The sequence below is a fragment of the Oryzias latipes genome, chromosome 23 (assembly GCF_002234675.1).
Source record: "Oryzias latipes chromosome 23, ASM223467v1".
NCBI classification, from domain to species: Eukaryota; Metazoa; Chordata; class Actinopteri; order Beloniformes; family Adrianichthyidae; genus Oryzias; species Oryzias latipes.
The window spans coordinates 24,153,795-24,178,589 of NC_019881.2; the positions used below are offsets into that span (position 1 = coordinate 24,153,795).

Below are 24,795 nucleotides of genomic sequence, written 5' to 3' on the forward strand. Positions count from 1 at the left end.
AACAAGTTTCCAACTTATTCTTGAGCAATTAGCAGACTTACCTCAGTCACAGCCTCTATCTTCCTCCAGCCGCTGCGGGATAACAAAATGGCGGAAGAAACGAAACTTAAGAAAGCAGAGTGGGCGTGGTCTCGCTGGTTTACTCCAACATATTTCCTCTACGTTTTTACACCTACTTAAATAAAAAATACTGATGGTAACTCCGAAAAAAGTACTCTCTCATTTTTCCTGTGTAGGTACAAAAGCTAAAAGGTACTAATATGTACACTTAATGTATCGTAGTAACAGAGAAATTTACTTTTTTATGAGAATGCATGATTAGAAAAAAAATAACTTAAATTAACAGCTCAAAAACTAGAAATTTAAATTGAACTTAGGCCAAGTTAAAGTACACCATATAAGGTGAAAAACATCAAATAATTTTGTCTACATTGTGCTTTTGCTCTAAATTAAATATAAGTATATTTTTACTTATATATAAGTAAAAAAAACAGGCTCACACTAATACATGTTTAAAAGTTATTATCTTGATGCTCTGCACAATCAATAAAATATAATTTGCTTGTGTACTGTTCAGAACTAGTCATAAAAGATGTGTGCTCTCTTAAATATATTTGGTTATTTAAATAAATAACCAACAACGTATTAAATGATTTTGGGTGACGTTTCATACACTTTGAATTATTACTTTTGTCACACAAGTGATTGTACCTTTGTTTGTGGAATAAAGGGTCCAAATATGGGCCCTCTGATGGTTGGAAACATATTTGTACCTTTTTTATCCTTAAATGGTAGATATGAGTACCCTAAGGTGTAATTATGACTCACTTAGGGTACAAATTCACCATTTGTACCCTAAGTGTTCACAAACGTACCCCAACCGTACCCTTTTTTCTGACAGTGTATGACCCCCAGCACCCCGCCCCCCCTAACATTGACGTGTTCTCCCTACCATGACAAAGGTGGAAAGATTTCATGTAATCCATGGACACCAGTGAAGATCACAAATCATTGAAGAAAAAAGGGTCTAGTGGGTCTAGATGACCCAACTCCCAATGTTAAAGTGCCTAGGATAGAACAAGGGGTTACAGGACAAAAATGTGTTTTTGCTGCCTTTCTCCCCCTGTGAGCCCCCGTCCCTGTAAAATCCTGTGCGCGCCCCTGCAGAGGCCTCCTCACTTTGCGGACCTAAGATCCGGTAAAAACCGAACCTCTTTCTTTCTTTCTGACTTTCCTTTCATGATACCAAAAAGTTCTGACCTTTTCCCCGAACCCGCTAGAACGAGCCTTTGCGGCTCCGGTGTGTGATCCACTGTGGTTCGGACAGCAGAACCAGAACCGGGCGCGTAAGGAGCGCAGTGATCCGGATCATCTCCAATCAGAGAGTCTGCGTGCCAGAGCGCGCGCGCGTTCACACCCACGTGCCTGTTGATGAGAAGCAGATGCTGGTGAGGTCCAGCTCACTTCCACCAGGACTCCGGGTCAGAACCGCGTCTGAAGCGGTCCGTTTGGAACATTTCAGACTGGACTCGGGATCTAGTCTGGACAGACGGACGTTTCCAGAAAGTATTTTGCTTTCACGTAGCTGCGCGCGCGCAATCCCGAAATAACCTTAGCGGGCACGCGCAGGAGAAACAGGGAGGAGGTCCCGACCTCCCAGACAGCTTCAGACTTTAGCTGCTCTGGATTTAGAACCGGACACCATTCGGACGGCAGCCTAGTTTACTGTCTGGAGCAGAGACGGGGTTCCGGTTCTGGACTGGAAAACTTTTTTTTGAGGGGGTTGGTCCTCTTCTTCAGAATGCTCCTACGCCGGCGCGCGCTCACCGGGCCCGTGCTGTTGCTTTTGTTTCTGTGTGTCTGCTATATGAGCTGGAACCGGTCCAAACCCCAGTCCGGTTCGCAGCGTGGGTCCGCTGAATCTCTGCTGGACACCAGGAGGCTGATCTCCGCTTTGGAGTCTGCGCACAAGGACGCACAGGTGAGTCACACCTCCAGGTCTGCTGACAAAGTCCTCAGAAGAGCAGTTGAAAGGTCCGGTCCGGAACCTTATCCAGTCAGGAAGTCCGTTACTGTCCTGGACTGACAAACACCAGCCAAGTACTGCCCCTCTGGTTCTGCTTTGACCCATCTGGAGTCTGAGAACCCAAACGGATCCTCGAGTGCGGGCGGAGTCTTTTCTTTTATGGGCGGGGTCTTTTCGTTCAGCTGATGTGTGTTTTGCTGGTTTGACCTCCACCCTAAACTTTAGAGCTGATTGGAATCAAATGGAAGGAACCACTGATGGAGCGTCGTGATGGATTGGCTGTTCTCATAATTACATCACTTCAGACTCCTCCTTCCTCTTTGAGTTTAATACTAATAGTAAAAAACATAATTTAAGGCACCTTTCCGGACTCCCAAGGACACTTTACAGTTGGGACCAACACCAAAAATAAAAACGGTTACTATTCTAAAAATGTAGAGAAAACAGGAATGAAGAGCAGCCGACATTTGTAACAGATGAGTTTTGAGTTTGGACTGAAATAAAATAAAAAGAAAGAGGTGTGTTCCTGATTTCAGGGGCGGCGCGGGGTGAAGTGTTTTGGCAATAATCCGGGTGACAGAGTTCTGTCCAGCTGGACTTTTTCCTGCTGGGGGGTCGAAGAGGAGAGAGTTGCAGAAGTCCAAGCGAGAAGGGACAAGGCTGTGAACCAAAAACACAGGTTCTGTGGGGAGGGAGGGAGGCTCGAAGATGTTGGTAGATGAAAGAACGATGACCAGGAAATATCAAAGGACATAAGAGTGAAATGATTGGCAGCTGTCACGTATGACAGCAAGACGTCTTACTTCGTAGGAGGAGACCAGATGGTCACAGCAGAGGGTATGGTGACTGCAGTTAGAGACGGCTTTGGAAGCAAAAGGAGAAGTTGCAATGATTTTGACAAGAACCAAGATCGAACTTCTGATAAGCAGGTTGTGAGAGCTCTGGGGGGGAGTGTAGAGTGGGGTGTGGTCAATAAATAAAGCTGTGCATCGTCAGCGTAACAGTGGAGTTGTACATTGAATTTCTTGAAAATATTTCCAGGTGGGAGGAGGTAAATGATGAAGAGGGGCGGCCCAAGGACAGAGCCCTGGGGCACCCCTGAGATGACTGGGGAAGGCTCTGCGGCCGGAGAGGAAAGACTCAAACCAGTGGAGGCTGGTGCGAGGAATGGCAATAGCCGAGGGTCGCTGTAGGACGGTAGAATGAGAAATGTTTGTCTAAGGCTGCACTGAGGTCGAGGAGGACAAGAACTCTGAGGAGGCTGGACTCCACCAGGAGGTCCTCCCAAACCTACCAGAGCAGTTTCAGTGCGATGAAGAGGACGAAAACGGAACTGCTCCAAGACGATGTTTTGAGAAAGATGTACCTGGAGGTGGGAAGCTACTACTTTTTGGAAAATGTTTGAAAGGAAAGGCAGATTGGAAATGTGGAATAGGTTATTACAATTGAATCGGTTGGTTCAAAAGGGGCCCAAGTTCACAATTTTTCAAAATAGAGATATTAAAGTCAGGACCATAAATATTTGGACAGAGACACATTCTTTCTAATTTAGTTTCTGTACATTACCACAGTGAATTTGAAATCAAACAACTCAGATGCCATTGAAGAGCAGACTTTCAGCTTTTATTCCATGGGTTGAACAAAAAGATTGTATAAAAATGTGAAAAACTAAAACATTTTTTAAACACAATCCCTTCATTTCATGGTAAGTAATTGGACAATTGACCTCCATGCAATTGAATGGGCAGGTGTGGGCAATTCCCTTGTTATGTCATTCTGAGTGAAGCAGATAAAAGGCCTGGAGTTGATTAGAGGACTCGTGCTGCATTTGGAAGATTTTGCTGTGAACAGACAACATGCAGTCAAAGGAGCTCTCCATGCAGGTGAAAGGAGCCATCATTAAGCTGAGAAAACAGAAAAAAAACATGAAACCAGAAACTGCTACAGTATTAGGAGTGGCAACACCAACAGTGTGGTACATCCTGAGAAAGAAAGAAAGAAAGCACTGGTGAACTCAGCAACGCACAAAGACCTGGACGTCCACGGAAGACAACAGTGGTGGATGATGGCAGAATCATTTCCATGGTGAAGAGGAACCCGTTCATAACAGCCAACCAAGTGAACAACACTCTCCAGGAGGTAGACGGATCAATATCCAAGTCTACCATCAAAAGAAGACTGCATGAAAGTAGATCCAGAGGGAACACTGCAAGATGCAAGCCACTCAGAAGCCTCAAGAACAGGAAGGCTAGATTGGACTTTGCTAAAAAGCATCTAAAAAGTTCTGGAAAAACATTCTTTGGACAGATGAAACCAAAATCAACCTTTACCAGAATGATGGCAAGAGAAAAGTATGGAGAAAGCGTGGAGAAGCTCCTGATCTAAAGCACACTCCATCATCAGTAAAACACGGTGGAGGCAGTGTGATGGTCTGGGCGTGCATGGCTGCTAGTGGCACTGGGACACTAGTGTTTATTGATGACGTGACACAGGACAGAAGCAGCCCAATGAATTCTGAGGTGTTCAGAGACAACCTGTCTGCACAGATCCAGGTGAATGCAGCCCTGTCTGCGCAGATCCAGGTGAATGCAGCCAAACTGATTGGACGGCGTTTCATAATCCAGATGGACAACGACCCAAAACATACAGCCAACGCAACTCAGGAGTTTATTAAAGCAAAGAAGTGGAATATTCTGGAATGGCCAAGTCAGTCACCTGATCTTAACCCCATTGAGCAGCATTTCACTTGTTGAAGACTAAACTTCAGACAGAAAGGCCCACAAACAAACAGCAACTGTTTGCCGCTGCAGTAAAGGCCTGGCAGAGCATTCAGAAGGAGAAAACCCAGCATCTGGTGATGTCCATGAGTTCAAGACTTCAGGCTGTCATTGCCAACAAAGGCTTTTCAACCAAATATTAGGAATGAGCATTTGGTTTTCACTTATTTCATTTGTCCAATGACTTACCAGCCCATGAAATGAAGGGATTGTGTTTAAAAAATGTTTTAGTTTTTCACATTTTTATACAATCTTTTTGTTCAACCCGTGGAATAAAAGCTGAAAGTCTGCACTTCAATGGCTTCTGAGTAGTTTTATTTAGAATTCACTGTGGTAATGCACAGAAACTACATTAGAAAGAATGTGTCTCTGTCCAAATATTGATGGTCCTGACTGTAGATGATCTATGGTCTTCAAGGGAAAAGCTATCTAATCATGTGCAAAAATGTCCCAAGTCTGTTGTAATGTATTGACTATGCTTGACATTTAAAATGCATTAAGTGCTAAATTCCTGGACTTGGGCCTCTCTTGCATGAGTTTAGCTTTATCCCATAGATGGCAGCACTAGTTATCCAATATGGCAGCACCCCTGTTTAATTCAAGAAGGGCCCAAGTCCAGAGACTTTAGTTTGCTAGTCCTCTGAAATGATAAAAGTGAGGGGCTTCATATTATAGCATTAGTAAGCTATGAACTGCTGCTAAATCTGGGTAAAGTATGAATCATTTGGTGCAGCCTCCCTTTAAGATATGCAATTAAAATCTTTTCCTGGAAAAACAAACCTCTTGGACTTGGGCCCCTTTTGAACTAACCGATTCAAATAGATTCATCTAATCCAGGGCTTTTATCTGCAGTTTGAAAGGAGGAGTGGATGAGAGCAGAATTAGGAACAGTAAAGAGGAGGTCAAACTGACAGGTGAATGTTTGAATTCATGGATTAGATCTAAAACTGGCGGTAGAGGGATACTGCAAGAGGAGAAAAGAGACACAGGTTGAGGACTGGAAATAGTGACACAAGAGGTAGAACCAAGGTTCTGATGAATCTTCTGAACTGGAACATAAGAGAACGTTGGATGAAAAGTGGGGAAGCAGAGACTGGGTAATGCGTTTGCATCTTCAGGGCAGGGAGGGGCAATAATTAAAGGTTGAGTGATTGACAGCTGCAAACACCAACAGAACCCACAGCTGCTGATCTGATTCTTCCAGAGGTCTTTTTCTGTCTGTGCAGGGCAGAAATGATACGTTCACACACACACACACACACACACACCCCCCCCCCCCCCCACACACACACACGGATGAAGAATCATCTGAACCCGTAGCTCGCCTTAATGGAGGCATTCTCTTTCCGTGGGAAATTGGTGGAAAAATCAAATCCTCTATGTTCTGTGAATGTGAAGAATCACATTCGGCCTTCATTCCAGACACTGATCACCTGACCGTGTCTGGTGATGACTTTCAGTCACATGACTTTCACCGTTATGTTGTTGGAACATCCTTTTGCTTCTGCCTTACAGTCCCCAGAGTTTTTAGAGGTTCTGAGGCTGGAAGGAGCAAATGCTGCATTCAGGGTTCTCTGTTTGCTGATTCTGGTCTGACAGCTGCAGTGAAGACCATCACCTGTCCCCATTTGTGACCTCTGACCCTCAGAAACGGGTCATCACCTCCTGGTCATTTTAGAACCCTCCGGATGTTTCTAGAACACATTACAGCCTTTGGTGCTATGAGTGTGTTGGTGGAACCTCCATTCCTTCAAGAAAAAGAGTCTGAAGGAGGTGAAGAAAAAGGAGAGCAAACAGCTGACAGATACAGAAACAAGAGAGGAACCAACAGGGGAGGCATCCAGGCACACCTGTGGGATTTCATCCCGAAATATTTAAGAATTTATGATGTCAAAACAAATGGGGTTTGATTGGCAGACAACCCTTCAGTCTTCTTTTGGGGGAAAATTCAGAAAAACCTGCTGAAACTCGGTTGTTAACTCAGAAGATGGAGACTTCCTCTGGGTTTGTGTCTGTCCATGTCTTCCTGTGTGTGTGTGTGTGTAGTGCATGTGTGTGTGTGGTCTGTGGTGCGTGTGTGTGTGTGGTGTGTGTGTGGTGCGTGTGCATAAATGTGCATGTGTGTGTGTGGTGTGTGCGTGTGTGTGTGGTGTGTGTGCATAAATGTGCATGTGTGTGTGTGTGGTGTGTGTGTGTGGTGCGTGTGTGCATGTTGGTCTGTAGTACATGTGTGTGTGTGGTGTGTGTGTGGTGCGTGTGTGTGGTGTGTTTGTGGTGTGTGTGCATAAATGTGCATGTGTGTGTGTGGTGTGTGTGTGGTGCGTGTGTGTGGTGTGTTTGTGGTGTGTGTGCATAAATGTGCATGTGTGTGTGTGTGGTGTGTGTGTGTGGTGCGTGTGTGTGGTGTGTTTGTGGTGTGTGTGCATAAATGTGCATGTGTGTGTGTGGTGTGTGTGTGGTGCGTGTGTGTGGTGTGTTTGTGGTGTGTGTGCATAAATGTGCATGTGTGTGTGTGTGGTGTGTGTGTGTGGTGCGTGTGTGTGGTGTGTTTGTGGTGTGTGTGCATAAATGTGCATGTGTGTGTGTGGTGTGTGTGTGGTGCGTGTGTGTGGTGTGTTTGTGGTGTGTGTGCATAAATGTGCATGTGTGTGTGTGGTGTGTGTGTGTGGTGCGTGTGTGCATGTTGGTCTGTAGTACGTGTGTGTGTGTGGTGTGTGTGCATAAATGTGCATGTGTGTGTGTGGTGTGTGTGTGTGTGTGGTGTGTGTGTGTGGTGCGTGTGTGCATGTTGGTCTGTAGTACGTGTGTGTGTGTGGTGTGTGTGCATAAATGTGCATGTGTGTGTGTGTGTGTGGTGTGTGTGTGTGGTGCGTGTGTGCATGTTGGTCTGTAGTACGTGTGTGTGGTGTGTGTGCATAAATGTGCATGTGTGTGTGTGGTGTGTGTGTGTGTGTGGTGTGTGTGTGTGGTGCGTGTGTGCATGTTGGTCTGTAGTACGTGTGTGTGTGTGGTGTGTGTGCATAAATGTGCATGTGTGTGTGTGGTGTGTGTGTGTGTGTGGTGTGTGTGTGTGGTGCGTGTGTGCATGTTGGTCTGTAGTACGTGTGTGTGTGTGGTGTGTGTGCATAAATGTGCATGTGTGTGTGTGGTGTGTGTGTGTGTGTGGTGTGTGTGTGTGGTGCGTGTGTGCATGTTGGTCTGTAGTACGTGTGTGGTGTGTGTGTGTGTGCATAAATGTGCATGTGTGTGTGTGTGGTGTGTGTGTGTGTGGTGTGTGTGCATAAATGTGCATGTGTGTGGGTACATGTGTTTGAGTCTGATGATGATCATCATCAGCATGTTGGTCTGTAGTACGTGTGTGTGTGTGGTGTGTGTGCATAAATGTGCATGTGTGTGAGTCTGATGATGATCATCCAATCATCTCTGTCTTCTCACAGAGGCCTCCTCTTCATCACCGGGCCGTGGTTCTGATTGGTCAGCTGCCGGTCTGGGACACTGAGGTCCAGTTGTACCAGCAGGTTCTGCAGCAGATGGACTATGAGGTCCAAATGTCCAGATATGCAGAGACCCGGAGCTTTCTGTGGATGCAGCCGGGTAAACAAGGTGAGGCAACAATGCACGTGGTCTGGGTGTGTGCACGTGTGGAAGGTGTCTGGGTGTGTGCACGTGTGCACTCTTCACTTCCTGTGTTTCCGGTCAGTGGGGCGGAGACTTCCTGTCTGCAGCTGCAAACACAAACAGATCTGAGTTCAGCAGGTCAGGAAGAAGAAAGAGCAACAGCAGAGAAAAAGTCTGAAGAGGTTTTGCAAGAAGGGGAGCTTTATGGGGGTGTTCTGTCTGAAGAAACCCCCAAAGAAAATAAACCAGACCCCCCCCAGAAGGTCCCTGCCTCTCCCTGTTCTTCTGCTTCACTGGAGACTCTCAACATCTGTATGTCCTGAGCTCTTCATCCAGAGTCTCGTCTTCATCGTCATCTTATGAAGGTTCCCTGCAGCTTCAGTGTCGGTGTTCAGGCTGGAGAAAAGCCTGTGAAGATGATGTGGGAGGAGCTTCTCGTGTAGAAAACACGTTAGTGAAGAACAAATCAACAATCCTCAGAGTCCCAAAGAGACAGCCCCCCGGGACAAAGAGACAGCCCCCCGGGACAAAGAGACAGGCCCCCGGGACAAAGAGACAGCCCCCCAGGACAAAACAAACATGGGCTTCTTGTGCGCACGAGAAGCAAAGTGGTGTGCATGAGATCTTTTCAGAGCTAGTTGGTGTTCCTCGCTATTTGGCGATTCACCCTTGGCTATTCTCTTGGCGTCAAACTCTGGGCGGAGCTTAGAGGTCAGCTATATGGGACGCTTCTTTAATTTGTTTTGAAGCGGTTATGATTCCAGGCCCACATAGCTCCGCCCTTCCTAACAGCAGGCTGTGGCATCTGACCTTACTTCCTGTCTGTTTCCACAGTGAATGGGTGGAGCCTCCTGCTGTGTCTTAGCAGCGCAGAGCAGAGCTGTCTGAGGAGGATCAGCTTCTCTCTCTTGCAGCAGGACCACATGGTAACACTCACCTGTGTGTAGCTACGGTCCTCATCTGATCAATGACATCACACATCACCTGTGCGCCAACAGGTAAACCTAATACCGGGGTTGGTGAAGGCCTTCTCCGATGCAGGTGGAGGTTTCTGTCACTTCCTCACTCTCTCCCAGCAGACAGGTGTGTCGGTTTCAGGTGAGTCTGCATCCTGAGGATCATTGATACAACCGTATCATAACGGCCGAGCTGACTCCGCCTTCTTTAGCTGCAAACAGATCTCTGGTCACATCATTTGAGCTTTAATGTTTCCATCCGTTGTCATGGTAACACACATTCACTATGAAAGCTCCTGTTTTATCAGGTTGGTTAAAGAGATCTACCTCTGCAGAAGCCGAATTACCCATGAGGCCTCGCTCCTGTGGCTCCACCTCCTGGAAGCGGCTCCTTTATAAGGACAGGTGTGTGTCTGTAAAACAGGTGAGGCTGATGCGGTTCAGCTCCAGCTCTGCTCCTGTTCTGTCAATTCCTTTGATTTTTGTCAGTTCAGGTGACCTGACAGCTGTGTTCTCTGACAGGAGCTCTCCTGTGGACGTCCTATCTCCCGCTCTGGTTGCTATGGTGAACGTCTACGTCCTGGTCACGTCTGTCAGCCCGCTGACCGCCTTCCTGCATGATGTGGGGGTAGTGGTGCAGAGTCAGCAGCGGCAGGGTCGGCCACTCAAGGTGAGCCTTCATCTACAGTCAGGACCATCAATATTTGGACAGAGACACATTCTTTCTAATGTAGTTTCTGTACATTACCACAGGGAATTTGAAATCAAACAACTCAGATGCCATTGAAGTGCAGACTTTCAGCTTTTATTCCATGGGTTGAACAAAAAGATTGTATAAAAATGTGAAAAACTAAAGCATTTTTGAAACACAATCCCTTCATTTCATGGGCTCATCAGTAATTGGACAAATGAAATAACTGAAAACAAAATGCTCATTCCTAATATTTGGTTGAAAAGCCTTTGTTGGCGATGACAGCCTGAAGTCTTGAACTCCTGGACATCAGCAGATGCTGGGTTTTGCGGCATCTCAGATGCACTTCAATGGCATCTGAGTTGTTTGATTTCAAATTCACTGTGGTAATGTACAGAAACTAAATTAGAAAGAATGTGTCTCTGTCCAAAGATTTATGGTCCTGACTTTAGGTCTGACTTTTATTTCTTCTGCTCATCTTCATCGCCGGCTCCTTCTTTTCTCAGATCCGAGATTTCCTGCTTCAGCAGCTGGGGGCGTCTGACTCCCATCAGGCTTTGAGGCAGTTGAAGGAGGTGCTGGGGGAGGTGCTCCAAGCAGCCTCAAACAGTGAGATGCTGGAAGCAACACCAAGGCGAGCTGATGTTTTCGTAGCAGGTTAACCTGCGTCAAATCTCCCAAGGTGGAGTCTGAAGCTTTTCTGTGTGTTTCAGGTGTTTGCTGTGTTTCCAGCTTCTCACCTTCACCCTCCTCTTCAGGGGCTCCATCTCACCTGTCATTGTCCAGGTGAGTGATGTCTTCTTGGCAGTGGCGGTTCTACACTAACTTACTCCCTGGGCGAGTAACCCCACAGCCCCCCCCCCCCCCCCCCCCCCGCACACCTACAAAATTTGACAACATCCTGTTGTGTTCCCTATCTTCTATTTAGCCATTTTACACAAAAAATGCATGAATTTTCTAGACTCGTATTACAGGGGGGTCAAACGCAGTCACACAGGGGGCCTAAGTTAAAAACACGCTTAAGGTTTTGGGCCGAAGAAGATAAACATTTACTGAACACACTAAAGCTAAACTTTTAAACCTTTTAAACTGAACTTTTTGAACATAAATATAAATAAAAACAGGAACACAAGTTAAACCTTAAATAATATTTTGCTCTCCATAGAAAGATATTCTGTCAAAATTATACAAATATGAACATGCTGCAGGACAAAACAAAGAAAGCCTGGAAATATTAATAAGAAATAACAAATCAAATATTTCCGTTTTTTTTGCTCTTTCATCATTTTTTAGAGCATTTTTTTTAGAGCTGGACTCCTGCTTCAGTTTTAGCAATAATTTCTTAATGTGTGACGTCCTGTGTGTGTCTTTGTGAAACATATCAGAGGGATTAGATCTAAAAAAAAAAACTTATTGTGATTAATATGTTTAGGTCTTATAAAACATTAAAGACTAAATCATAGAATTCATCAGTGGGATTACTCCAAAAATATTTGGCATTTCCCTAAATTTGTGCAACACCAACAGTAGAAATCCTCCAAAAAAACTCAATCCATGAAAAATGGTCTGCGCCCACCACCCCTGTTACGGTTTCTGTTTCTTTGCCCTTGTGGTTTGTTTCCTTTTTGTTCTGGCATGTTTTGAGTTTAACTTCCTGTCTTATTTTGTAGGGTTTCCTGTTTCGTTTTTGTTGTGAGTTTAACTTTGGTTCCCCATCCTTCCTGATTGTGTTCACCTGTGTCTCGGTTGTCTGTATGTATTTAAGTCTTGTCATTCCCTTCCTCCTGGGCTGGTCCATAGTATGTTAGTCTGCTCTCCCCGTTTCGAGTGTTTAGTGTTTCTAGCCTCCCGTCTGCAGTGGTTTTGGTTTTGTGTCCTTAGTTGTGTTTATTAAAGCCCCCGTTCCCCTGCAACCCCTCCCCCTCCCCTTCCCTCTGACACACGCGGCTCCGTCTCTATGACGACAGGCGCAGCTGCGGCCCAGAGTTGATTGTCAGATAGAAAAAGACTCCCAATCACCTGTTAGTGTGATTCAGCCAGCCACCGGCGAGTTGCGCCCCCCTCTCGAGTTTTTTGACTTATGTTCCAAAGACTACCGCAAAGAGGTGTGGCCGCAAGCGTCTTGCAGCAGAGGGCGGTGGTCACGTGCGCGTCGGGTCTACTGTGTCGGAGCAAGGAATTGTGGGAAATAATCCCCATTGCCTGCTTTTGTCGAAATTTGGTTGAGCACGGGTGTTTGTTCTGCCTAATTCTTTTTCATGTGCCTGTTTTACGTTGTTTCACTCTGAGTTATTTCATCTTTTTTTTTTTTTTTAACCATAAGTGTGAAGAGGAAACAGGATCAAGACATTCTTAAGACATTGTGTCAAAATTAAAGTGTTAAGTGTCGGCAGCTGAAGCAATTTCAATTTAAAAGCGCAAAGCCGCCTCTTTGAATATAGTAGTACATTGTAACGCATCGGGCACGGCAAATGCCGCCCCCTATGAAGTGCCGCCCTGGGCGACCGCCCACATCGCCCATATCAAAAACCGCCACTGCTTCTTGGTTCCAGTTTGGGTTTAAATTCAGACCAGCTGCAGTTACACTGATTGTCCAGCAGATGTCAGCGTGTTTCTGTCTTCAGGTGGACACTAAGCTGAACTTCTCCTCTCTGAGCAACACCACCTTTGACAGACAGATCACTAGAGACCAGATCCTGGAGGATGTGCTGCACTTCCTGCTGGCCCCACCCACATACCTGTCCTCAGCTGCCCAGGTGACCACAGAACCTTAATGTCGTGTTTTTCAGCGTACCGGTTCTTCAGAACAGAAGCAGTGCGGTGTCAAGATCTCCAACAGGTTTCCATGGAAACCTGCAAATTAGGTTTCATGTTTTCAGTTTTTTATTGCCGGAAATCAGTTATTTTGTCAAAATAAAATAACAACGTTGGAAAACAGATTTTATTTTGTTATAAAGTAACAATAATTAGAACAGAAAAGTAGGAAAAGGTGCTTCATAAATGTTTCTAACAGAGACAGAAGATGATGAACATCCTGCCATCATTCTGGTCTGGGGGGCGTGGTCTCATGAAATGATGTCAGAGCTGCAGCATAGCAGTGGGTGGGGCTAATTTGTGTGTCTTTTGAGTTCAGGTTGGCAGCTGCAGAGGGACACGGCCCATCTGTTTGTCTCAGGGCCACTTCCTGTTCCTGCAACGCTTCCTCCAGCAGCTTCAGACTCCGTTCCCCTTCCACCTGGTATGGGGGGGGGGGGGGGGGGGGGGGGGGGGGTCACTGCAGGTCCTGAAGGGATTTGGTGTTTAAAGATACACATGATATTTATCACCACCATGTTTCTGCAGCTGTATCCCAGGATCTCCTCCTCCTCCTCCTCGGCTCCTCTTAGCCTCTCAGAGCTTCAACAGCAGATTGTCTTTTTGCTGCAGAAAGACAGGTGAGACCCTGATGTCATGTGATGTTTCACTGCATGCGTCATGTGACACGTCTGGATCTTTTCAGAGCTGAGGACGTCAACATCTCTACCAATAAAGAGCCAGCATCTTCAAAACAAGGAAGTGAGGAACGTCTGCATTTGACTTTTTCTCCTGCAGCTCTGTCTGTTGGATAGAAGTTTACCCCCCTCTTTAGATGTCACAGCATGTCCTTTCTGTGTGTCAGGTGTGTGCGTGGACCCCCACCTCAGACAAATATACACAGAGCCCCCCCTTGCCCTGACTCCGCCTTTCAGTCCCAGGATAAAGGAGTACTCTGCACAGGTGACATTCGACACGGTTTTGGTCCGGATCCGTCCTAAGCCCGTCAGCTCCACCTGTAAGGTTCACTTGGATGAGCAGCAAGGACCCAGGTGAGTCCAGAGCCCCACCTGCCGTCCTTGAGCCCCGTCCTCACAATATTTAGGCCTGTTCTTTCTAGACTGGCCAACTATCCCGTGGGCCTGGGCACCAGCAGGATCCGCATCCTCGTGACGGGGGGATCCCAACAACACCTTGTTGTCATGGCGATCTACACCATCCATGTGCTCCGCGAAGGCCGGCCCATTCTCCCCATGTTGGGAGATCATGTGATGTGCTCCTTCCTGCAGGTATGTCAGCACAGCAGGTGACATAAGAGGACAGGTGGGTTATGGTCCACATCTGAGAACCCATGTGGGTCAGTTGGTACCGGGACATAACTTACATTGTTCCTGTTTTATTTATTATTTGCAATACTTGTTCTGAAAATCTACGGGATTCTATCCTTCACATCCGTCTGTCACTCTGATGTCAGGACATTCTCCTTGCTCATGTGACTTTGACACGTCCGCTGACCTGTTGAGGCGCCTGCTCTAACCGACACCGAAACATTTCCATTTATTGGACCTAACCAGGAGTTCTATTCAGAGAATGGATTTATAGCAGCAGCTGCTGCCACACATCAAAGCCGCTCGGCTGAGATACAAAAACGGAATCTGTGATGTTCTGGTGATGCTGCTAATAAAATCAGACTCAGCAAATTCTCGTTTATTATTATATCTCCTATAGAAAGCATATTTAATAGTTAGGAGAATTTTTTTTCAGATTTTGGCAGATCTTTCATGAAATGTAGAGGTCAAAGACAGTTTCACCCGATACAGATACTTGGACGCCTTAGCGGTCCGTGGACGGCTTAGCTGTCCGTGGACGTCTAAGCGGTACTTGGACCCCTAAGGGGTCTGTGGACCCCTAAGCGGTCCGTGGTCGCCTAAGTGGTCCGTGGACGTCTAGGCGGCATTTGGACGCCTTAGCGGTCCGTGGATGTCAAAGCGGTCCTTGGACACCTAAGCGGTCCGTGGACATCTAATCGGTACTTGGACGCCTTAGCGGTCCGTGGACGCCTTAGCGGTCTATGGACGTCTAAGCGGTACTTGGACGTCTAAGCGGTACTTGGACGGCTAAGCGGTCCTTGGACCACTAAGCGGTCCGTCGACGTCTAAGCGGTACTTGGACGCCTTAGCGGTCCGTGGACGCATTAGCGGTCTATGGACGTCTAAGCGCTACTTGGACACCTAAGCGGTCCGTGAACGACTAAGCCGTCCGTGGACATTTAAGCGGTACTTGGACGCCTTAGCGGTCCGTGGACGCCTTAGCGGTCCGTGAACGTCTAAGCGATCTGCGGACGCCTAAGCGGTCCGTGGACGTCTAAGCGGTACTTGGACGCCTTAGCGTTCCGTGGACTTCTAAGCGGTACTTGGACGCCTTTGCGGTCCGTGGACGTCTAAGCGGTACTTGGACGCCTAAGCTGTCCGTGGACACCTTAGCGGTCTGTGGACGTCTAAGCGGTCTGTTGACGTCTAAGCGATCTGCTGACACCTAAGCTGTCCGTGGACGTCTAAGCGGTCCGTGGACGTCTAAGCGGTCCGTGGACGCCTAAGTGGTCCGTGGACGCCTAAGTGGTCCGTGGACGTCTAAGCGGTACTTGGAAGCCTAAGTGGTCCGTGGATGTCTAAGCGGTACTTGGACGTCTAAGCGGTCCGTGGACGCCTAAGCGGTCCGTGAACGTCTAAGCGATCTGCGGACGCCTAAGCGGTCCATGGACGTCTAAGCGGTACTTGGACGCCTTAGCGTTCCGTGGACGTCTAAGCGGTACTTGGACGCCTTTGCGGTCCGTGGACGTCTAAGCGGTACTTGGACGCCTAAGCTGTCCGTGGACACCTTAGCGGTCTGTGGACGTCTAAGCGGTCCTTTGACGTCTAAGCGGTCCGTTGACGTCTAAGCGGTACTTGGACGCCTAAACGGTCCGTGGACGTCTAAGCGGTCTGTGGACTTCTTAACGGTACTTGGACGTCTAAGCGGTCTGTGGACCCCCAAGCAGTCTGTGGACGCCTAAGCGGTCCGTGGACGTTTAAGCGGTACTTGGACGCCTAAGTGGTCCGTGGATGTCTAAGCAGCACTTGGACGCCTAAGCGGTCCGTGGACGTCTAAGCGGTCTGCGGACGCCTAAGTGGTCCGCGGACGCCTTAGCAGTCCTTGGACGTCTAAGCGGTACTTGGACGCCTAAGCGGTACTTGGACGAGTAAGCGGTCCGTGGACGTCTAAGCGGTACTTGGACGCCTTAGCGGTGTGTGGACGCCTAAGCGGTACTTGGACGCCTAAGCGGTCTGTGGATGTCTAAGCGGCCCGTGGACACCTAAGCGGTCCGTGGACGTCTACGCTGATGCTGCTAATAAAATCACAGACTCAGCAAATTCTCGTTTATTATTATATCTCCTATAGAAAGCATATTTAATAGTTAGGAGAATTTTTTTTCAGATTTTGGCAGATCTTTCATGAAATGTAGAGGTCAAAGACAGTTTCACCCGATACAGATACTTGGACGCCTTAGTGGTCCGTGGACGCCTTAGCTGTCCGTGGACGTCTAAGCGGTACTTGGACCCCTAAGGGGTCTGTGGACCCCTAAGCGGTCCGTGGTCGCCTAAGTGGTCCGTGGACGTCTAAGCAGTACTTGGACGCCTAAGCTGTCCGTGGACACCTTAGCGGTCTGTGGACGTCTAAGCGGTCTGTTGACGTCTAAGCGATCTGCTGACACCTAAGCTGTCCGTGGATGTCTAAGCGGTCCGTGGACGTCTAAGCGGTCCGTGGACGCCTAAGTGGTCCGTGGACGCCTAAGTGGTCCGTGGACGTCTAAGCGGTACTTGGAAGCCTAAGTGGTCCGTGGATGTCTAAGCGGTACTTGGACGTCTAAGCGGTCCGTGGACGCCTAAGCGGTCCGTGAACGTCTAAGCGATCTGCGGACGCCTAAGCGGTCCATGGACGTCTAAGCGGTACTTGGACGCCTTAGCGTTCCGTGGACGTCTAAGCGGTACTTGGACGCCTTTGCGGTCCGTGGACGTCTAAGCGGTACTTGGACGCCTAAGCTGTCCGTGGACACCTTAGCGGTCTGTGGACGTCTAAGCGGTTTGTTGACGTCTAAGCGATCTGCTGACACCTAAGCGGTCCGTGGACGTCTAAGCGGTCCGTGGACGTCGGAGCGGTCGGTGGACGTCTTAGCGGTCCGTGGACGACTTAGCGGTCCGTGGACGCCTAAGCGGTCCGTGGACGCCTAAGCGGTCCGTGGATGCCTAAACGGTCCTTTGACGTCTAAGCGGTCCGTTGACGTCTAAGCGGTACTTGGACGCCTAAACGGTCCGTGGACGTCTAAGCGGTCTGTGGACTTCTTAGCGGTACTTGGACGTCTAAGCGGTCTGTGGACCCCCAAGCAGTCTGTGGACGCCTAAGCGGTCCGTGGACGTTTAAGCGGTACTTGGACGCCTAAGTGGTCCGTGGATGTCTAAGCGGCACTTGGACGCCTAAGCGGTCCGTGGACGTCTAAGCGGTCTGCGGACGCCTAAGTGGTCCGCGGACGCCTTAGCAGTCCTTGGACGTCTAAGCGGTACTTGGACGCCTAAGCGGTACTTGGACGAGTAAGCGGTCCGTGGACGTCTAAGCGGTACTTGGACGCCTTAGCGGTGTGTGGACGCCTAAGCGGTACTTGGACGCCTAAGCGGTCTGTGGATGTCTAAGCGGCCCGTGGACACCTAAGCGGTCCGTGGACGTCTACGCTGATGCTGCTAATAAAATCACAGACTCAGCAAATTCTCGTTTATTATTATATCTCCTATAGAAAGCATATTTAATAGTTAGGAGAATTTTTTTTCAGATTTTGGCAGATCTTTCATGAAATGTAGAGGTCAAAGACAGTTTCACCCGATACAGATACTTGGACGCCTTAGCGGTCCGTGGACGCCTTAGCTGTCCGTGGACGTCTAAGCGGTACTTGGACCCCTAAGGGGTCTGTGGACCCCTAAGCGGTCCGTGGTCGCCTAAGTGGTCCGTGGACGTCTAGGCGGTATTTGGACGCCTTAGCGGTCCGTGAACGTCTAAGCGGTTTCATGGACGCCTTAGCGGTCCGTGGATGTCAAAGCGGTCCTTGGACACCTAAGCGGTCCGTGGACGTCTAATCGGTACTTGGACGCCTTAGCGGTCCGTGGACGCCTTAGCGGTCTATGGACGTCTAAGCGGTACTTGGACGTCTAAGCGGTACTTGGACGGCTAAGCGGTCCTTGGACCACTAAGCGGTCCGTCGACGTCTAAGCGGTACTTGGACGCCTTAGCGGTCCGTGGACGTCTAAGCAGTCCGTGGACGCCTTAGCGGTCCGTGGTCGTCTAAGCGGTCCGTGGACGCCTAAGCGGTCCGTGGACGCCTAAGCGGTCTGTGAACGACTAAGCAGTACTTGGACGTCGAAGCGGTCCGTGGACGTCTTAGCGGTCCGTGGACGCCTTAGCGATCCGTGGACGTCTAAGCGGTCCGTGGACGCCTTAGCGTTCCGTGGATGCCTAAGCGGTCCGTTGACGTCTAAGCGGTCCGTTGACGTCTAAGCGGTCCGTTAACGTCTAAGTGGTACTTGGACGCCCAAGCGGTCCGTGGACGCCCAAGCGGTCCGTGGACGCTTAAGCGGTCCGTGGACGCCTAAGCGGTCCGTGGACGCCTTAGCGGTCCGTGGACGCCTTAGCTGTCCGTGGACGTATAAGCCGTCTGTGGACTTCTAAGCGGTACTTGGACGTCTAAGCGGTCTGTGGACCCCTAAGCGGTCTTTGGACCCCTAAGCGGTCCGTGGACATCTAAGCGGCACTTGGACGCCTAAGCGGTCCGTGGACGTCTAAGCGGTCTGCGGACGCCTAAGTGGTCCGCGGACGCCTTAGCAGTCCTTGGACGTCTAAGCGGTACTTGGACGCCTAAGCGGTACTTGGACGAGTAAGCGGTCCGTGGACGTTTAAGCGGTACTTGGACGCCTTAGCGGTGTGTGGACGCCTAAGCGGTACTTGGACGCCTAAGCGGTCTGTGGATGTCTAAGCGGCCCGTGGACACCTAAGCGGTCCGTGGACGTCTACGCTGATGCTGCTAATAAAATCACAGACTCAGCAAATTCTCGTTTATTATTATATCTCCTATAGAAAGCATATTTAATAGTTAGGAGAATTTTTTTTCAGATTTTGGCAGATCTTTCATGAAATGTAGAGGTCAAAGACAGTTTCACCCGATACAGATACTTGGACGCCTTAGCGGTCCGTGGACGCCTTAGCTGTCCGTGGACGTCTAAGCGGTACTTGGACCCCTAAGGGGTCTGTGGACCCCTAAGCGGTCCGTGGTCGCCTAAGTGGTCCGTGGACGTCTAGGCGGTATTTGGACGCCTTAGCGGTCCGTGAACGTCTAAGCGGTTTCATGGACGCCTTAGCGGTCCGTGGATGTCAAAGCGGTCCTTGGACACCTAAGCGGTCCGTGGACGTCTAATCGGTACTTGGACGCCTTAGCGGTCCGTGGACGCCTTAGCGGTCTATGGACGTCTAAGCGGTACTTGGACGTCTAAGCGGTACTTGGACGGCTAAGCGGTCCTTGGACCACTAAGCGGTCCGTCGACGTCTAAGCGGTACTTGGACGCCTTAGCGGTCCGTGGACGTCTAAGCAGTCCGTGGACGCCTTAGCGGTCCGTGGTCGTCTAAGCGGTCCGTGGACGCCTAAGCGGTCCGTGGACGCCTAAGCGGTCTGTGAACGACTAAGCAGTACTTGGACGTCGAAGCGGTCCGTGGATGTCTTAGCGGTCCGTGGACGCCTTAGCGATCCGTGGACGTCTAAGCGGTCCGTGGACGCCTTAGCGTTCCGTGGATGCCTAAGCGGTCCGTTGACGTCTAAGTGGTCCGTTGACGTCTAAGCGGTCCGTTAACGTCTAAGTGGTACTTGGACGCCCAAGCGGTCCGTGGACGCCTAAGCGGTCCGTGGACGCCTAAGCGGTCCGTGGACGCCTTAGCGGTCCGTGGACGCCTTAGCTGTCCGTGGACGTATAAGCCGTCTGTGGACTTCTAAGCGGTACTTGGACGTCTAAGCGGTCTGTGGACCCCTAAGCGGTCTTTGGACCCCTAAGCGGTCCGTGGACATCTAAGCGGTATTTGGACGCCTTAGCGGTCCGTGGACGTCTAAGCGGTCCGCATATCCCTCCAGGGGTCGCCAAACATTTCACTGATCCGCACAGGTGGTTTGTTCGCCAGATGTCCTTTCCGACACAACAGCATATTTATCCTGGCTGAGGAGTTGAATTTACGGTCTCTGGAGGTGTCCCTTGTGCCCCCTAGGAATCGAAACCTGGTTTCCTTTGTGCCAGTCCTGCAGAAAGACAACTGGTCCGTCCAGCCACTCGTTTATTTAAATAGATTATGTAAACGACAGGATGTATAAGTTAAAATCTATATTTTTAACGTTTTTGTTCATGAGAAGAAGCAGCTGGAATTCACTCAATTTCCTGCCAGAGAACATAAAGTAAATCTGATCCTGAAACTGAATCTGAGTTGCGAACAGGATACTTTCCCTCTCCAAAGTTTTTGGTTCTTCTCTTCATCTCCTCGGTTCTACTGCAGCATTGGTTCTCTGCAGGTTCTCTCTGACCTGATAAGAGTTTTTGGGTTTTCAAGCTGCAGCTGGAAAGGAGGTTCCTCTGCTGACAGGAACCCAAAATGTCTGCAGAAGTTTTGGATTTTCTAGCCGCAGATCAATTGTTCTCACTCTTCCTCCTCTTCTTCCTCTCTCTCCTTTGTTATGATCTCCAGCTGAAGAGCTTCCTCCTCTTCCTTGTCTCCTCTTCCTACTATGGACTTGAGCGTTACAGACAGCACTTCATTTGGATGCATAGGCTCGGCCTGAACGGTTTATTGTTGAGGATGAAAGTGCGGCGGCAGCGTGTTTGAGGTCCTGGCTGATCTCCGTGCTGCGCCGCCCGCGCCTGTGTGAGTGTTTGCATTCAGCTCAGGTACCAACAAGAAAATCCCTGTTAAGTTTTCTTGTCGCACTTTGTTGCGAGCTGTGGCGCCGGCGTGCGGAATGTGGCGCTGCTTTGTTAAAACCTTCAGTCGCTGAGGAAGATAAGGCTCTAGCAGGATGTGTTTTTGATGACAGCTCTGAAGTCACAGCCAGACGCAGGAGCTCCTAGGGGCCCCGGAGCAGAGCTGGAAGCCTTTGTTTGACTTCTGACCTCTGAGGGTAATGAGTGAAGGAGCAGAAAGATGAAAGAATCCCGGAGCGCGAAGCTGATGGATGGACTTGAGAGCAGGTCTACAGAATCCAGAGCTTCTGCTCAACAGGACAAATGAACAGAAAAAGCGATCAGTGTCTCGATCAAAAACTCAGTTTGTTCCAAAGGTCCCCTTCTGCTCTGTGTCGGGTTCCTTTTTGGGGACCACGCTGTTCTGGCAGAAGGATCACAGCTCCTTCATTGCTTCATGAGACCAACCTGAGCGAAGCTACCAACCGACGTCACACACAAAGAGCAGCCCGTCCAAAACTTCCCAAACTTCCTCCCTTAGGGTTTGCTGCTCCAAAGAATGGATCTAAAGATCCTCCAGTCAGATCTGAACCTCCATTCCTCCCTCCCTCTCTAGGACTGCAGTCTTTTGGTCCAGCCAAGTCTTCCCTGTGGTCTTCAGCCTTACGCCATGTCTCCAAGTCCAGTAAAAACCTGCAGCTCCGGACGCGCCCCAGGTCTGTTGCCCCACTGAGAGCCATCAACGTGGTCCATCACAGACATTTCTCTGACCCGGTTCTCCCTCAGGTCGGTGGGTGGTTCCATGTCTAAGCTGTTCAGACAACAGGACATGTGATTGGAGAGAGGTAGCCTGGCAACCAGACGGTTGTTACCATCCGCTGGTGAAGCGCCCCCTGCTGCAGGACTGTATGACAGACAGAAAGGTGGGTCAGCAGGTTGTAGATCATGTGATGTCCAGGTGGGGAAGGGGATCACCTGCCTCCTCTCTCTCAGGTGCTCTTCATTGGGGACTCCACCAACCGCGGGATGATGTACTTCCTGATGGAGCGACTCAACTCAAGTCTGGAGGACTGGGGCAAAGCTCACAACACGCTGATCTATCAGAACCTGAATAAGGGGCGGTCCCAGGTCAGCTACTCGTATTACCCTCAGTTCTGGATGGAGAGGAGCCAGAGGCCAGCTTTCAGGGAGGTGCTGCTGCAACTGTTGGACAGGTGAGAGCACGTTCTAATCATCTAAAACCTAAAGTTCAGTCAGGAGCTGCAGAAGTGTCATGGGTGTACCTGTGAGACGGCGCCCAAACCCCAGGGATGTTCCGTCCAAGTATGGGGACTCGATCAGTCATTTGAGCAAGCCCTCACACCGGAAACACGTTTTCACCTTCAAAAATGGAAGCACTTTTCTTTGAAGGTCTGGACCTCTGGTGAACTCCAACCTGACGGTTCTGGTGGTGGGAGGAGTTCAGTGGCTGAAGACCAAACACCTGAAAACCATACAGGAAGTTCTGGACAGGTAAAAAGAAAAGCAGCAAGGTCAAGTTCATGTAGGTCTTCCAGGCCATTAACCGGAACATTTCTGAGTTCTCAGAGATGGTTCCCTGTCCTGACCTGACCCACAGGACAGAACCCCCCCAAAACATTCATGTCAAATCCATTGGACCTCCAAAGCTCCTGGGAGTCAAACCACAGTGTGGTTCATGATCTTCAGCGTACAGTGGTGTGATCTCCAGCCAATCATCGTCTTTCTCCTATTCAGAAAGTCTCTCCGGAACGTTTTGGTTGTTGTCAAGTCTCTGGGGATGGGCTTCCACCTTCCTATGGATGGAATCAGATCCCTGACTTTGGTGAGTTCCCCGTGAAGAACCATCTTCTGAATCATCTCAACGAAGCGCTTCAATTGATCTTCGTGTTTCTTTCAGACTGAGGTCCAAGCTCTGTTCAGACAGAACCTGGAAATTATCTCCACAGCAGAGAAGCTAGGGTTCGAGGTGATTGACACGCTCAGTATTACCATGGGTCGACACAAAGAGTTTCTGCAGGGACGCTGTGCTTGCCACTTCCATGAGGTAACGTCCGTCGGCCATCTGTCAGTTCTAGATCAAACTGAAAAATCTGATGTTCCAAAATCACAACCGAGAATGAACCTGGATCTAGGTGAGATCGCAGTAGTCTGGTTCTCACCTAACAGGTTCTTCATGGGACATCATTGTCCAGTTCTCCACAAACATGGGATCCACCTGAGATCGCAGTACTCCAATTCCTGACTAACACAGATTCTGGTCTCCTGTTTCTGTCCAACTGTCTCCGTCAAAACATTTTTTTCAGGTGGAAAAACTTCCAAATTCAAAACCTCAGGATGATTCCCAATTCCGAACCAAAGAACCGAGGACCGGTCTAACTGAATCCGGACTGACCAGCTCATCACCCGCACGGGACCTAGACCAGGTGAAGCAGTCTTCCCCTCCAACCTATCATGTCAGGGGGCCGGTTAATCAGGTGTACTCTGAGGTCTTGCTGAGCCGCCTGTGTCCCAGATTCGAGGACTGAGACTCACCTGTGTGCTGCTGAACGAGGACTGTAGACACCTGCAGGATTCTGTCAGACTTTGAAAAACCAGAACTTTGGAAATGATGTTTTTGTTGAAACTTGTCTTACGTCTGTTTCAAAAAATGTGCAAAACATCACAAAGCCACAGGTAAACTGAAACCAGGAGGGATTTTGGAGAATTTCAGTCAAAGAAGAACCCAGCTTTATTGGTGGGGGGCAGGTGAGTACAGGAAGAGACCATTGATTCCAACTGGACTGCCCTCAGAAGACACCACAAGTATGGATTCTGTCAGAACTAAGATGTTCTGGTTGATTAATTTACGGTATGGGTTCTCCAGCAGGTTTTCTGTTCATTCTGTTTCTCTGAAAGGAAATGCTCTGGGTCAGAATGGAACTATTTGAACTGGTCCAGTTCTGTTGGCAGTGCCAATCATATCCTATGGGTCAGATTGATGTTTCTGTAGCTGATCCAACTGGACTGGTCAGAGCCAGGCTGTCCCTGATCACATAGAACTAAATCCAACTAGACTGAACTGAAACGGCCAGAAGAACCAGAGCCACTGCCCGCCAAGTTCCTGGTACCGCCCAGTTTAGTAGTTTATTTACTGAGTCGGTCAAAGAGACACCTGAAACAAACACCTTTCTGCTCTAAGATAGCTGCACCCTTAAAGGGGATTTTTGGTTATCAGTTTCTTACCGGTTCTGGGTAGTTCTAGTTGCTTCAGTCAGGTTTTGGTCTGGATCAACAAATCTTCTCAAAGATTAAACTGTTTTGGAAGTTTCAGAAGAATCTGCTTTTCTAAAGCGTAATCTTAATCTGGAATAACTACATTGTGGGAGGTGTAAAAGCTGGATCCGAACCTCACCCCGCCATCCAAACTGGACTCCATCCGTTCCTGGTTGAGGAACTGGTGCAGGGAACGGTTGGACCACCTGATGTTTTCTTGTCTGTGAGTTTGGCTCCGCCCTCATAAAGAAATTTTAAAACATTGATGTGATCTTCTTTAGAGCCAGAGGTGGTTTCGTCTTCGTGTTTTGGGAAGGATTTCTGTTGGTGGTGGGGGGGATTCCCCTCCTCTTCATTGCGGATGCTTCATCAGAATCTCTGTTTAGATGTTTAGTATGGATGTAACGATCAGTTAAGCGATTGACATTCCTACAATCCATCCAGATCGATCTGAGGCCAGATGTTCATAAGATCGACCTGCACCGTCATAAAATCCTTAATAAATGACATAAATCGATCGTCGATTTTAGAATAACCGTTTGGATTGAGGTGCAGTGGGTTTATGTTCCTGTAAGGTAAAACGACCAATCAGAGCGGACAACACACATGTGATGTCATCAACTCGGATCAGTCCATCATTCCAGTCCAA

The 24,795-nt window shown here is 48.9% G+C and overlaps 1 protein-coding gene across 3 annotated transcripts; it reads left to right on the plus strand.

Annotated features, from left to right (window-relative positions):
• Positions 1-1,051: 1,051 nt before the first annotated feature.
• cped1 (cadherin like and PC-esterase domain containing 1) lies at positions 1,052-24,410 on the plus strand. 3 transcript variants are annotated; one of them, XM_023952383.1, is made up of 21 exons: positions 1,054-1,981; positions 8,241-8,406; positions 9,256-9,347; positions 9,420-9,519; positions 9,686-9,782; positions 9,900-10,047; positions 10,575-10,702; positions 10,782-10,854; positions 12,693-12,824; positions 13,202-13,306; positions 13,411-13,502; positions 13,568-13,623; positions 13,727-13,913; positions 13,982-14,150; positions 21,490-21,589; positions 21,660-21,796; positions 21,867-22,087; positions 22,284-22,385; positions 22,629-22,716; positions 22,792-22,938; positions 23,198-24,410. In XM_023952383.1, the coding sequence occupies exons 1-21, from the start codon at positions 1,802-1,804 to the stop codon at positions 23,417-23,419; spliced, it is 2,742 nt and encodes a 913-aa protein (XP_023808151.1). In that variant the 5' UTR covers positions 1,054-1,801; the 3' UTR covers positions 23,420-24,410. The 3 variants fall into 3 exon arrangements, 2 of the variants coding, with proteins under 2 accessions (XP_023808151.1, XP_023808152.1); XM_023952384.1 differs by having other exon boundaries at positions 9,713-9,782; XR_002872741.1 differs by lacking the exon at positions 23,198-24,410 and having other exon boundaries at positions 1,052-1,981; positions 22,461-22,716; positions 22,792-22,897.
• The last annotated feature ends 385 nt before the right edge of the window (positions 24,411-24,795 follow it).

Coding starts and splice junctions, on each gene's coding strand:
- cped1 (XM_023952383.1), top strand. CDS start 1,802: ATGCTCCTACGCCGGCGCGCGCTCACCGGGCCCGTGCTGTTGCTTTTG. Junction 9,783..9,899: donor CGGCTCCTTTATAAGGACAG/GTGTGTGTCTGT, acceptor GTTCTCTGACAG/GAGCTCTCCTGTGGACGTCC. Junction 10,703..10,781: donor ATGCTGGAAGCAACACCAAG/GCGAGCTGATGT, acceptor TGTGTGTTTCAG/GTGTTTGCTGTGTTTCCAGC.